At 33.9% G+C, this 14077-nt stretch overlaps 1 protein-coding gene across 2 annotated transcripts; it reads left to right on the forward strand.

Moving 5' to 3' along the window:
- Positions 1-4032: 4032 nt before the first annotated feature.
- LOC308278555 (AP-1 complex subunit sigma-2-like) lies at positions 4033-6578 on the forward strand (the record flags this gene model as incomplete). Of its 2 annotated transcripts, none has more annotated exons than XM_080718388.1 (2): positions 4033-4458; positions 6543-6578. In XM_080718388.1, the coding sequence occupies 2 exons, from the start codon at positions 4033-4035 to the stop codon at positions 6576-6578; spliced, it is 462 nt and encodes a 153-aa protein (XP_080574514.1). The 2 variants fall into 2 exon arrangements, with proteins under 2 accessions (XP_080574514.1, XP_080574515.1); XM_080718389.1 differs by lacking the exon at positions 6543-6578 and adding an exon at positions 5045-5046 and having other exon boundaries at positions 4033-4465.
- Positions 6579-14077: the final 7499 nt, after the last annotated feature.

The raw sequence follows: 14077 nt of genomic DNA on the forward strand, positions 1-14077 counted from the left end.
AAAATATTATTACTAGTGCTCTTACATTTAAGGTATTTCTGTACTTCTCCTTGGGTATAAAAAGGACCTGACACTTGTTTCTATGCAGTAGAATATGGTAAATTTGATAGATTGCCATTTCCTTAATTATGGGATGACAACTTGTTTTATTTAGTATTGCCTCATTACCAGTATGTATAACAGTATTTAACACTTATTAAGTACACAATAAGTATATTAACAAATGCTGAATGAAAGATAATTATGCTAATGAATTAAATGAAAATTTTATGTGAACATGAGATCTCAATATCGTTACAGTTTTTTACTAAAACAAGTATAAAAATAGAGCTGCCATTTATAGAGATAGGAGACTGAATATTTTTCACACATCTGAGGGTGTCAAAATTAGGGAGTTTTGCTTTATGTGTGTTAAATGCCTATTAAATTAAATGCCTATGAAAATTTAATAAACCTAACAACAAACAGTTGTATTATTTTTTAATTTTTATTTTATGGGATAAGTCTATATTGAAGATCTATGTTGAAAGTTGTTCAGAGTATATACATGAAACTTAAAATAACAAAGTTGGGTTAGTTTATGTAGAGATTGAATAAAGATGAAAAATAATCTAGAGTGAGCCTTGGGAAATCTTACCTTAAGAGGGTGGGATGAAGAGGATCTTGGAAAGGAGACAGAAGGCACAGTCAAAGATGTAGGGATAGAACCATTGTTATGGCTTCTGGTAGTCAAATAAACGAACTAAAACGAGGAGAGAAAAAGTGAGATGACCAAATATTGGGTTTTACTATAAAGAGATTATTGGAAACAAGACTTGTTAAGAGATTTTATAGAGTGTTGTTAGTGAAATTCTAATTTAAAAGAATACAAGAAAAATTAGAGAAGTGGAACACAGCAAGTTCAAATGGCTGAAGGTGTTTTGTTTTAAAAGACAACAAAGAGACAAATATATTTTTACATATTTTATGAGTTACTGTGAGGATCCAATGATTTAATGCATTTAAAATTGCTTTACAAAATGTCAAGTATTAATTAACAATGTCTCATTTTAGTTTTAATTATATGAAGTAGATTTTTCTCAAAATCAATCTGCAAGGTGATTAAACATTATACTACTAATTGGACACTATACTGTTAAGTCCAAATTAGATAACAGTAAGGTCAGTTTCATCCTCAGCTTGTCAAAATATTGTAGTTATCTAACTGCTTTCACAACTAGGTTCTGCAATTCTTAAAGGTAGAACTGTGGCTATTTAATATATAGATATATACCCACTGTCTGGAACAAGATAGAGTATAAAGTAATTTCTCAATAGCTGTTTATTGAAGAAATAATTCAACTATAGAATGAGTATAAATATAAATATAAATGTTTCAAAGAATAACTATGAGGTAGGGGGTCTTTATATCTTGCTAAAGTTATAAAGTAATATCATTTTCTGTGCTGGTAGGAGATGGTTGTTGGCATCTTAGACAGCCTACCAGTAAAACCAAAATATGCTTGCAGAGTTTCTATTTGTAATAATCTCAGGTGAACATGCAATCAATGGTTCCACCCAAAGCAATGAATCCTGCCACAACAAAAATTACTCTGCCCTTTCCTTGTATAACACAAGAGAAGTTTAAATAACCTTTAAGAAAATATGCTGTTATATTTAGAAATAATGTCAAATTTATCTATAAAGCATTATACAGTGTCTACTGCTTTAAACACCTGCCTTGAGGGAGGCAAAAATAGAAAATATAGAATAGTCAGAATATTGCCTCTGATTAGGATAATATTGCTATTGTGAATTCTTACATTTTCAGGACTCTTACATATAACTAATGGAATTTATTCACTAGCACTAAAATAAATGAAGCAAAATAAACAAGAGAAATATACCCTTCATAGATAATTTGTTGATAATAATGATCCGGATTAAATTGAAACATATTTTATTATTTTTGTATTAAATGATGGATACCAACTAAAGCATCCTTATTCTCTCTCTTGGATCATAGTTATATGCTGAATAACTACTTCATCCACTTTAAATGTTTATAAATTAATTTACCACTCAAGCTGGTGGAAAAATTCTATAATCTCTGTCTTTGAATTCAAAGTAGGAAATGTGGTAAAGGGCAAGAGTTTACATGAAACATAAATGACTATGAGTCAGTAATTGGTAAGCACGGTGAAGAGCACATGAGGTTTTTTTTTTTTTCTCCAGAGTTTTATAAGTTTTAAATTCACCATAAAATAAACTTTACTTCAAAACACAAATAAAGCCAGGCATGGTGGCGCAGGCTTGTAATTTCAGCGCTTGGGGGTGGAGGCAGGAAGATCGCACTGGTTCGAAGCCAGCCCCGCTAGTTTAAGAGACCCTGTTTCCAAATAAAAATATAAAAATAGGTCTGGGAGTGTAGCCCGGAGGTAGAAGGGTTTCCAGAAACTCCAGTACCACCAAAAACAAACAAACAAACAAACAACAACAAAAAAAACCCACACATAACCCACAATCTTTAGCATATGTGACAACATGATATTTACTGAGGATTTGAAATGATTCAAAAACGGTGGGCTTTCTGGCACAGGCTTGTAATCTCAGTACTTGGGAGACTGAGACAGGAGGATTGAGCAGGCTCAAAGCAATTTAATGAAACCCTGTTTCCAAATAAAATACAAAATAGATCTGGGAGTGTAGTTCAGAGGTAGAAAGCCCCTGGGTTTCATCCCCAGTACCACAAAATTTAAATAAATAAATAATAAAATAAAAAATTCAAACAATGTTTGCTGAGAAAAAGATATCAGCACAATATCCCAAAAGAATTAATAACTTAGTGGATTTAATATAAATGATATAAATACCATTAAGTTATGAAACTAAAGATCACTTGGTATGTTATCGCATTTAAAACACTATGACTATCCTATTCCCATAACAAGGGTTCAAGGAAGCTAATCGCCATGCACAGTGTTATATAACTTACAAGTACCTTAATATAGATTCTAGTTTATGTAATAAAACAGTAAATCAATAGTTAGCACACTACTTGATGAAATCATTTTTTCAGTACAAATCCACAAAAATTACCATCGTCAACCAATACTGAAAGCAGTCTAGTTCTCTAATATCCTTAAAGACATTAAGTGAAATATAACAAGTAGATAAGATACTGTGTGTAGAAATCAACAGAAGTAAATGCCCTCCTGTTCCATAAATAATTAAATTGTGTTACCTGCCTCGAATATGTAAATAAAGCCTACTTCTCTTTTTTAATTTATTTTTTTTTAATTTCTATGTGGAACATATTAAAAATGGCATACATTTAGTCTGTGCTTGGTGCCCTAGAAAAGGTTAAATCTATTAAATAATACCATTATCAATCTTAATATTTTGTAGTGGTTTATTTTCTCTTGGTACATTTTAATATGTACTTATTTTCTGAAAGAATTTTATTTGAAGATGGTAGATGTCTTCATTTCAGTCTAGTTCGAACTTGAACAGTAATAGCCAATTCACTTGCAAAAAAAAAAAGTCTTGTTTAAACTAATTCCAAACATAATTTTAGCAAAGCAATAAAATCATGTGAGTTTTTCAAGGCTCAAATATAGTTAAAAGTTCTATGTTTAAAAAACTTCAAATCTTTTTTTGGAAAATACTGAGTTTAATCTTTTTTAAAACATCAAAATTAAAGATCTGCAATTGCCATGTTTTAATATTGTAGTAATATTAATGGCAGCACTACTTTGCTTAAATGTTTTCTAATCATAGCACATTGTTTAAATAAAATATATTTCTGTGCCTATGCATGCATGTGCATGCAAATGTGCATACACAAACACAACACTGATATAATATGTTCCAAGGAAGTTTTACAAATCACTTTTGAGAACAAGTACCTATTTCTTTCAAATATATTAAGAATAAGAATAAATATAACTTGGGTAAAATAGAAAAAAAGGAACAAGGCTTCTCTTCCTCAGTCCGGCGACAGGGGCTTCCGCCTCTGACCAAGATCCACCGCGTCCGCGGCCCGAGGCTGCCATGCAGTTTATGTTGCTTTTTAGTTGTCAGGGAAAGCTTCGGCTGCAAAAATGGTATGTCCCACTGTCAGACAAAGAGAAGAAAAAGATCACAAGAGAACTTGTTCAAACCGTTTTAGCACGGAAACCTAAAATGTGCAGTTTCCTTGAGTGGAGAGATCTGAAGATTGTTTACAAAAGATATGCTAGTCTGTATTTTTGCTGTGCTATTGAGGATCAGGACAATGAACTAATTACCCTGGAAATAATTCATCGTTACGTGGAATTACTTGACAAGTATTTTGGCAGTGTGTGTGAACTTGATATCATCTTTAATTTTGAGAAAGCTTATTTTATTTTGGATGAGTTTCTTTTGGGAGGGGAAGTTCAGGAAACTTCCAAGAAAAATGTCCTTAAAGCAATGGAGCAGGCAGATCTACTACAGGAGGGTTTTTGTCCTTCTTGAAGGATATTTTTCTAATCAAGAGGGGTTTCTTCCAATGAAGAATATTCTTCACAACTGATGGATGATGCTAGTTTCTTGCTTAATTACAGTAATGTGGGTCTTTGGCTATAAAAATCAGTTTGGTTCTTATCATTTCTTTTCATAAATGTAGCAAAAGATCATTTGTGATTAGCAGTCACATTTCAGAATTGTTTATGTAGAAATTTTGTTTTCATTCCAAGTCTACTCTAAGAAGGAATGACTGCATACTTAGCCCTTTTTGTAAAAGCGCATTTCTCTTTTTATATAATTGTATTAGTTCATTGTAATTGTATACCATACTGAGGTAGAGAGTGGTGGGAATATACATGTATACAACACTTGATGTATTTTCCTCGAGATCTCACTCCACTCTCTTTTAATGAACATAAAACTCTCCAAAGTTGGTTTTTCCATGATATAAAAAGTTACATGATAGAAAATAAAGAGACAATGATTTAAAACTATAAAATAAAGGCAAAGAACTGATATTTAAGTGAAAGGTGTTTTGATAGACTTAAACTTTTCTTGTTCTCTCTCCAGAAAGCAGAGACTTTGTATCACAGCAAGAGTTTTATTGGGTGTAAGAAAGCGTATGTACTAGAATACTGCTGGAGTGCAGACATGCATCAAAATGTAGTAGGAGATATTAATTCAGTTTATAATTATAATTTTGCTTAGTTTGTTATTTATATTTTAGCATTAGTTAGAAAGTCTTATATTTAATCCCAAGGGGCAGTCCCAGTTATTTCACTAAACTTATTTGTTTTTGCAGGGAATTTTGCATCATTGGGTAGCTTATGATTAAATTTTACACAGAATATTGAAATAGGTTGAGAGGTTCATTGACAAAAAAGTATCCATTAAATACTGAGAATCTAATGCCACTAGTATACAATTAGAGTTTCCCTATGAAAATAAAAGCTTCTGTAAAGAAATGAAGCATTTGGGGCTTAATTTATTATTAACACTATTGTTTTAATAGATTGCTGTTTTATTCCACTATATTCTGAGTGGAAGAGAGGGGGGCAGCTATCTCTTTAAAATGTTTAGAAATAATCTAAGCATTAAAATATAACTTGCTTTTTTTCTCAGATACGTTTGTATTTAATGGTTATAAAAGTTTAGGAATCTATTACTTTTTTGGAGAAGGGACAGTTTACATGCCTTTGTAGCCTAATATTTCAGAGTTCTAACTTGAAAAAATATTAAAACGAGGATACTTTCAAAACACTCAAATAAGCAGTTTTAACCTCTTTCAAGTCATAGCCTTATGGTGGAGGTATAATCAACTTGCAAGTCAAGGCTGATGGACCCTCTCCCTGGAAAAATATGTGCAGAATTTTGCTTCTAATTTAGGGAATTTTGGAGGCCCAAGAAATTCACCTGGGACACTGTAGGGTCAGTCCAAGACCTTACCTCAGGTTACCTTTTTTTTCCCTTATTGTTACATAAGTTTGTAGGCATAGACATAAAACAAATATTTCTGGAGAGTTTTTAAAAATCTATTTTGAGAGATTTTTATAATTAATATCCTCAGTCTCAAAGATTTGAGATTTTGGATTTTTGGATTTTCTGGGCTTTGTAGCTAAGTTAAAAGCTTTTCTTACTACTTGAAGAAACCATAAGGGTGACTGATTTTCCCTTTTTCTTGGGGAAGATTTTCCTCTGGGATCTCTACTTTGTATAACAAAATCCTGATGCACTTAAGACACTGATGGAAGGAAGGATTCGAATTGAATTTTCAGTTAACTCAGCATTGACCAAGTGACTAACACCAAAACCCTTTTCAGAGTATTAATAAATGCAGTGCTTTACGATTTTGTAGGATGTCAGTCATCATTTTGTTTACAATTGCATACTGCAAAGTCATTAAAGATGAGTCAGAACACCTGGGCATTGTTTAAAAAGTTAAATGTTCAGGGATAAACCAAAGAACAAAATCTTGTTTTAGTCAACTTAACTGACAACTAAACATTCTAGAAATCTGCTTTGTGTCTCTATCAGTTTTTATACTGTGTGTAAGAATATATACATTTCTTTTATAGCCACGTCATGAATATTTTAATGTCCCTGTGTACTAAATGACTGCTCATCGAATATGCAGAATTTCACAGAGGAATAGAGAGCTGATATACTTATGAAAGAAAATATCCTCAGCTTGGTGACTCATTATCTTGTAAATAATAGATCATCAGAACCAGTACCTTTACAATTGTATTTTTCCTGTTTATATTCCTCTTTCCTGTTTTATTTCATTTTATATATGACCTTGATATGACTTATTTCTGTTCACAACTGATTTAATTTCTTTTGACAAAATATGGCCTGTGAAAGTTTTGAGAGTATTTTATCTTAAACAATTGTGTAAGCATTAATGAGCCATCTTCAGTTAATCTTAGGAGAGGAAAGCATGACAATCAATATTGTTTACCAAAGGAAATATACCTGAAGTGCTCTGTCAGAATAAGTAGTGCCACTCTATTGAGTATGTTTTGGTCTTCAATTTTTAAAAGATAAAAAAAACTTGTAGTATGATTATATTATAGTCTATATGAATTTTAATACATTCTAATATATCACATAAAAGTATATGGAAATAATATCCAAAAGTAAAATTAATCTGCACTGTTAAGATATTTAAAGTTAAAACAGTCACTTTTTGAGAAACTTTATAATGCCATTTTATTGAATTGCATTTGTGCTATATCATATTGAACAGTCCTTTTAAGGATTATTAAAACATTATGCCAGAAGTCTCTTCTACAATATCCGTTGCTCAGTAATAGCCTTTTCTAAGTATTGATACTGAGTTGACTTATATAGTTCAAAAACCATAAATTCTAAGCTTCAAATCTAAATGTTTATATTTTACTAAAGTTTTCTAATATAGTCTTCATTTAAATAGTGTTTTGTTAACTGACCATATACTTCTGAATACTAAAACCTTTAACATTTATCACTACTGTATATGTTTTAATAACACTTGTAGCACATTTTATTATAAAAGGAAAGGCGCCAAGTAATTCTTTATATATAGAGAGTTTAAAGCCTTAGTTAAGTAAGTTGTCATTAAACAGGAACTTGAGAAGATACTCTAACTGGTTTACCCTGAAAGAAGACCTAAGGAAATGTATTTGGAGCAGACATAATATTAGGCAGCTATAGAGTTTGGTTCCTTCCATTCTTACCATTCTTGCTGTAATGTACATTTGAAGCATTGGGAAACATTGGTCTTTCATTTCCATTTTCCCCTCCATCCTCCCCCTGCCCTGCAATATGTTGTTCATCTGGTTTTAATGCTGCATAAATATGCATTGTCTCCTGCCTATTTGCTTTGGATGCTGTGTGCTGAGCTGTAACAAAATGTCGCTTTTGTTATCTGTATACAGCTGCTTGCTTTAAATTAGTAGACTCTGAAATAACGTTTCTTGCATGTCTAAAATAAAAGTATTGCATGTAAAAAAAAAGTTTAGACAATTCCCTGATCAACCTGAAAGAAACAGAAAGTGTACTACACATACACCTATGTATACAATAAAGAAAAAACATAACTTAAAATAAATTATAATTTTTGTTCATGAACAAAACATAATGCTGGATTAAAACAACTTTAAAATTTGCTCAGCAATGAACTATGTAAGAACAAAAGTCAAAGATATAATTAGTAAATTTAAGATATAACAGATTTAAACATTTAGGGATTAGTAAACAAACTATATATTCAACCTCAGATACTTGAAGTGAACAGATTGATAAACTCTTTACAACTTTATGCAGTCCAATGATGAACTAGTCCATCAGCTCTGAAAACTACAGCCATAAGTAGCATTGCCAATTTCCATAACAAAGACATTCCCCTCATGGCTTACTTCCAACTACTGATGTAATGACAGTAAAAGAGATGCACATAATTGGATTTCCAAACTGGTAAAAGCTGACACCAACATATTCCTGTATACACACTTGTAACAAAATATCAATTAACTTTTAAAATACTTCTTTTACCAGAGAAAATTCCATAATGCCTCATTTTTTCTATCAATTTTAACTATTAAAAATAAAGCTACTATGTGTGCATGTATATTTCTGTCACTCTGAACCTCACTATAATGAATACTTACATTGCACAAATAAAAATGTGGTTGGCTATTGCCAGTTCTCCTAAGAATGTCTTTGAGTTCAACTTCCAATAAAAAAAAAAAAAATCAAGCTGGGAGTAGTGGTGCATGCTTATAATCCCAGCACTTGGGAGGCTGAGCCAGGAGGATTACAAAGGTTTGAAGCCAGCCTCAGTTACTTAGTGAGGCTCTCAGCAACTTAGTGAGACCCTGTTTCCAAATAATATTTAAAAAATGGGTCTGGGAGTATAGCCCGGGAGTAGAAAGCCCCTGGGTTTCAGCACTAGTACCACAAAAAATAAATAAATTAATTAATTAAGACATCTAAATAATCTACCAAATCAAAATTATAATCCATTTAATCAATTAGTAACAATTGGATTTATTGTATAGTACTACATTTTTACATATATGCAAAATATATTACATATCAACTGTCACAAGATCAAAACTATTCAAATAAGAAAGAAAAATTAATAAAGCATGGTGAGAAGAACTTCTGAAAACAAGTCCAAATTTTTCAAGAAAGTCAATGATAATGTTTCTGGAAGTGATTAGCATTTATCTAAAAATGAAGAGCCCAGAGAAATTGTATTCAAATTATTTTCAATATGTGATTATCCTTAAAGTGAATTTTTTCTTGCGATTAAAAAAAGTGTTAACTATATAAGGAAGTGACAGGTTTCCCAAGTGACTATAATATTCTACATTTTCACCAGCAATCTATAAAAGATATTGATGTTTTACATCCTTGCCAACATTGAGTTGTCAGTCTATTTAATTTTAGCCATTCTAGTGGGTGTGAAGTGGTATCTCATCATGTTTTGAATTTGCATTCCCTGATGACTAATAATGCTGAGCAACTTTTTATAAGTTTATTGCCAATTTGTACATCTTTTTCAGTGAAGTGTTTGCTCAAATTTTTCTTTTTTTATCTTGGGATTTCAGTGTTTTGTTATTTATCCAAAGAATATATATTAGAGTTATGAGTCATTTATTATTTGTATATATTGAAAATAACTTTCCTTACTCTATAGATTATTTTTAATTTCTTAATTATGCCTTTTGACATAAAAAGTTTTAAAAGTTTTTCATCATTTGTATTATTATTATTATTACTTTTATGAAATGGGTTTGCATATTCTAATGAATTTTTTATGAATTTGCTTTTATATATACTACTCTAAAATGATAGACTTAGCTTATATAATTGAGCTATTATTAGTCTAAAATTGTTTTTCTAGGGTGGTATGTAATATTCAAAGATGTGTTTGGTTTGAATTTTTCCCCAGACATAATTATCTTGTCATAGCACCAGTTGTTCAAAAGACTCAGTTAAGCTACCTGGTAAACTTTAAAAAAATCAATTGATTATATGTATAAGACTTTGTTTCCAAATTCTATACTTTTTATTCATTTTGTTTTATGTCTTTAGAATAACATCATGTTATATTAATCATCAAACTTTGGAATGCCTTTAAATCTGGGTGTGTTAGTTTTTAATTATTGTTCTTTTTTTAAATCTATTAAAAGTTTTTGTAAAACTATTTTCATTACTGTAGGTACATGTACTTCTGTAAAATTTTTATAATCAGCATTCCAAATTTACCAGCCCTCATGACTCAATTGCCCTGAATATTAAATAATTATTAGGAGACATTTTATATCTAACTATAACATATGCATGTGGGGAGAGGTTTTCAGAATGAATAAATTTTACCATGTGAAGAACTCTCCACCATTTTCTACTTCTGGAAAGAGATCTTTCCTGAGCCTTGCTCTATAACATAACCCTTTATCATGGTCTTTTGAAAAAATTTCATCCATACTTCCCTAAATAAAACTATAAAACTATTTTATTCCCCTTTTTGTGCTTTTTATTTGAATTCAACTAATACAGTCCCTCATACTACTACCCATTTTGTTGTGATTATTAGAATGGTGGATGTACTTAAAGACACATGGTGTTCAATGATATATGAAATTTATGGAGGTTTATTGTTTCTGTTGCTAACTGCTGACCATATAACCCATATTTGGGGGGGATATCAGTATAGTAGAAGGCATAATATGCACCTGGTACATATATAATTCTGAATGTTCTTTACTGGTATACTTATTGCTACTTACTTTACCCCTTTATATGAGGTACTAAAATCTAGGGTGAAATAATTCATGTGGCAGAATCTTTAGAGCTGAGTTATACCCCTAATTTAGCTAAGATGTATTGCATCTTGATACACTATCCAACACCTAGGAATTAGAAATAAAGTTATTCTACAGAAATAAATATAATTCAAAACACACTGATAATGGAAGAAAAAGACCAAGGAACCAATAGAAATAAAGAACCACAACCTCACAACAATGGAATTTACAAAGTTGAATGGAAAATTTCCTGAAACATTTTTTTCCATTACCATTTTCTTCATCAACTTATACTGCTGTTAAGGTCTATTATTTTTATTTGACAAATATAAATTTTATCTATTTATAGCATATGCCATGATGTTTTGATATATGTATACATTGTAAAATAGCTAAATTATTCCAATTAATATATGTATTACCTTAGAACTATCATTTTTGGAGTAATAACACTTAAAGTATATACCCTTAGTGATTTAAAGTATGTAGCATATATTAACTTTAATCTTGTATTCTTTAGAAAAAATTTTTCTCATACTGCATGTTCAGATTAGAAGGCCTTTCTTGGTCTCATATTATTTTCTCATCTCATTATGAGTCCCATGCACTATTATCCTTTTTACTCATAAAATATCAGACAATAATATATGTTAGCTAAATTTCCCAAACTCAGAAAATTAAGGAATTGATGCAGAATTAAGACTATAATTTGCCTGACTCCAAAACATTACTGAAGTGCTTTGCTTTTATCCTTTATATTTCACCCAAGGGTTCCTATAAAATGTTGAACATAATTTGAGTTATCTTAAAATGTGTTATTAAGTGCCAAATGACCTTGTAATCCACATATGGGACTTGGATAATTAATCGCCAATTTTCAGTTACTAAGGGACTATCAGGAACAGAACTATTTTGTTAATCCTCAGTGGTGCTAGATTGTAGAACTTATACCCAGAGGGAAAAAATAGCAGAAGATACAATCAGTAGGCTTGAATGAGTCAGTCTAAAAAAAAAATCCATATTTGGATTACAAGGTCATTTGGCACATATATATATATATATATATATATATATAATATATATATATATGTGTGTATATATATATATATATATATATATATATATATATATATATGAGATAAAACATTAATATCAAGAGCCACTGTCATTAGTTCTGTTTTTTTTCTTTTTTTAAATTTATTTTTATTGGTACGTTGTAATCATATATCACATTGGAATACAAGACTTGAGAGGATATACAAGCACATATCATCCAGTTAGCCCTCATCCAGCCCCTGTCGCATTCTCTCCCACTCCCTCGATCCCATGCTTATTTGTTGATTAACTTTGATACGTTTGTTTATGTACCTCCTGCATTTTAAAGAGGCTCCATCCTCCCCTATTCCATAACCTCTGATTGGTCACCTTAATTGCTTCACTATAGGGCCCTTTCTAAAGCTCAACCTCTTCCTGTTGCCCCTTTCCTCCTAGTTATTGCTGATTAGGGGAAGCATCTGTTTTTTTTTGTTTTGTTTTGTTTTGTTTTCTGCGATATTTCTCTGTGCATGCTGCGTTATAAGTACCGATCCCACTCTTGACGGCCCAGTAGTGGCCTGGCTACCTGGTGGACTGATCCAGACCTCGCTGGCTCAAGCAGCGGACTTGCCTTATTGCCAATTCTGGTCTCGCTGGCCCTGACACTGGCCTAACCCCTCAGCTGGCTCCAATCCCGGCCTCCGTGGCCCCAGCACCGGCCTACCCTCAAAGCAGGCTCCGATCCTGGCCTCAGAGGCCTAAGTAGTGGCCTTGCCTCAAGGAAGGCTCCGATGTCAGCCGCTGGCCTCGGCAATGGCCTAACCCCTCAGCAGGCTCCGATCCCTGCCTCGGAGGCCCCAGCAACGGCCTTGCCTCACTGCAGGCTCCAATCATGGCCTTGCTGGCCCCTGCACAGGCCTAACCCTTCGGCAGGCTATGATCCCAGCCCTCGGAAGGCCCAGCACTGGCCTTGCCTCATGGCAGGCTCCGATCCCGGCCTTGCTGTCCTCGACACCAGCCTAACCCCTCAGCAGGGTCTGATCCTGGCCTCGGAGGCCTCAGTAGCGGCCTTGCCTCATGGAAGGCTCCGATGCTGGCCACTGGCCCCAGCACTGGTCTAACCCCTCGGCAGATTCTGATCCCGGCCTCAGGGGCTCCAGCATTGTCCTTGCCTCATGACAGGCTCTGATCCCGGCCTGCTGGCCCTGACACCGGCCTCACACCTCGGCAGGCTCCAATCCGAGCACCCTCTTTGTCCAGCCATTTGTCCCACGTTCTCAATGGTGCGTGGTGGTAGCATTCTGTCTCTGGGGTTGTTACTTCAAAGGTTTCAGGTGTAATGCATCAGATCTCTGCCTCCCCTGAGTACTGGCCACTGCCATTGCCACTTCCTCCATGATTTCAAATTTTTCCCAAGCTCTTTTTCCACTCTGAATATTGTCCAGTGTTCCTAAGTATGTGCGATGGTAGCATTCGGCATTTGGTGTAATTTCTCCAAAAAAATAAGGTTGGTAGGATCAGATTTCTGCTTCTTCTGAATACAAGTCTCCACTGCCATCACGGAGACTGCTTTCAACACCACCTTTCTCCTTGGTCTCCGCTAACCTCTCTCCTTACAGGTGATGTCCAAGATTCTTAACATTGTAGAGAAGAAGCAGTCCTCCTTCACTGGGAATTTTTCCAAAAGTTCCAGTTCAGTTGGACAAGTTTTGTCTGCATCTTCAGTATCCTGGCATCTGCCTTGGCCTTCTTGACCCCTCTCCGATATTTTTCTTTTTTCTTTTTCTTTTCCTTTTCTTTTATTTTTAATAAGAGATGGCAGTATGTGTGGTTTGAGGAGGTAGTGGGATCTGGCACTCAGTACCACTGTGATCTGGCCCGGTTTCCCCGTAGGTCCAGCGTGTTCCGCACTATTCCGCCTGGGGCCCAGAGTCCTGCGACTGGGCCCTGGCTCTTCCAGGGGTCCGGCATGCCCCGCCAGACCCCCGCCCTTGACCCAGGTTCGTACGACCAGGCCCGGTTTTTCCAGGGGTCTGGCGTGCTCCGCGTGATCCCACCTGGGGCCCAGAGTCCTGCGACCAGGGCCCTAGCTCTTCTGGGGTCCAGCATGCCCCGCCCGACCCCTGCCCGGGATTAGTTCTGTTTTAATAAGATTTTTAGCTATTAAGTGTAGAAATATATTTTTGAGTAATAGTATTGAAGGTAAGGGTTTCCATTCATTTTTTTTCTGCACTTGTTTTCTGGTTCTTCTCATTACATATTAGTGCATTAAGCTCCTC

Source organism: Muscardinus avellanarius (genome assembly GCF_963383645.1).
Source record: "Muscardinus avellanarius genome assembly, chromosome: X".
In the NCBI taxonomy this organism is placed as follows: Eukaryota; Metazoa; Chordata; class Mammalia; order Rodentia; family Gliridae; genus Muscardinus; species Muscardinus avellanarius.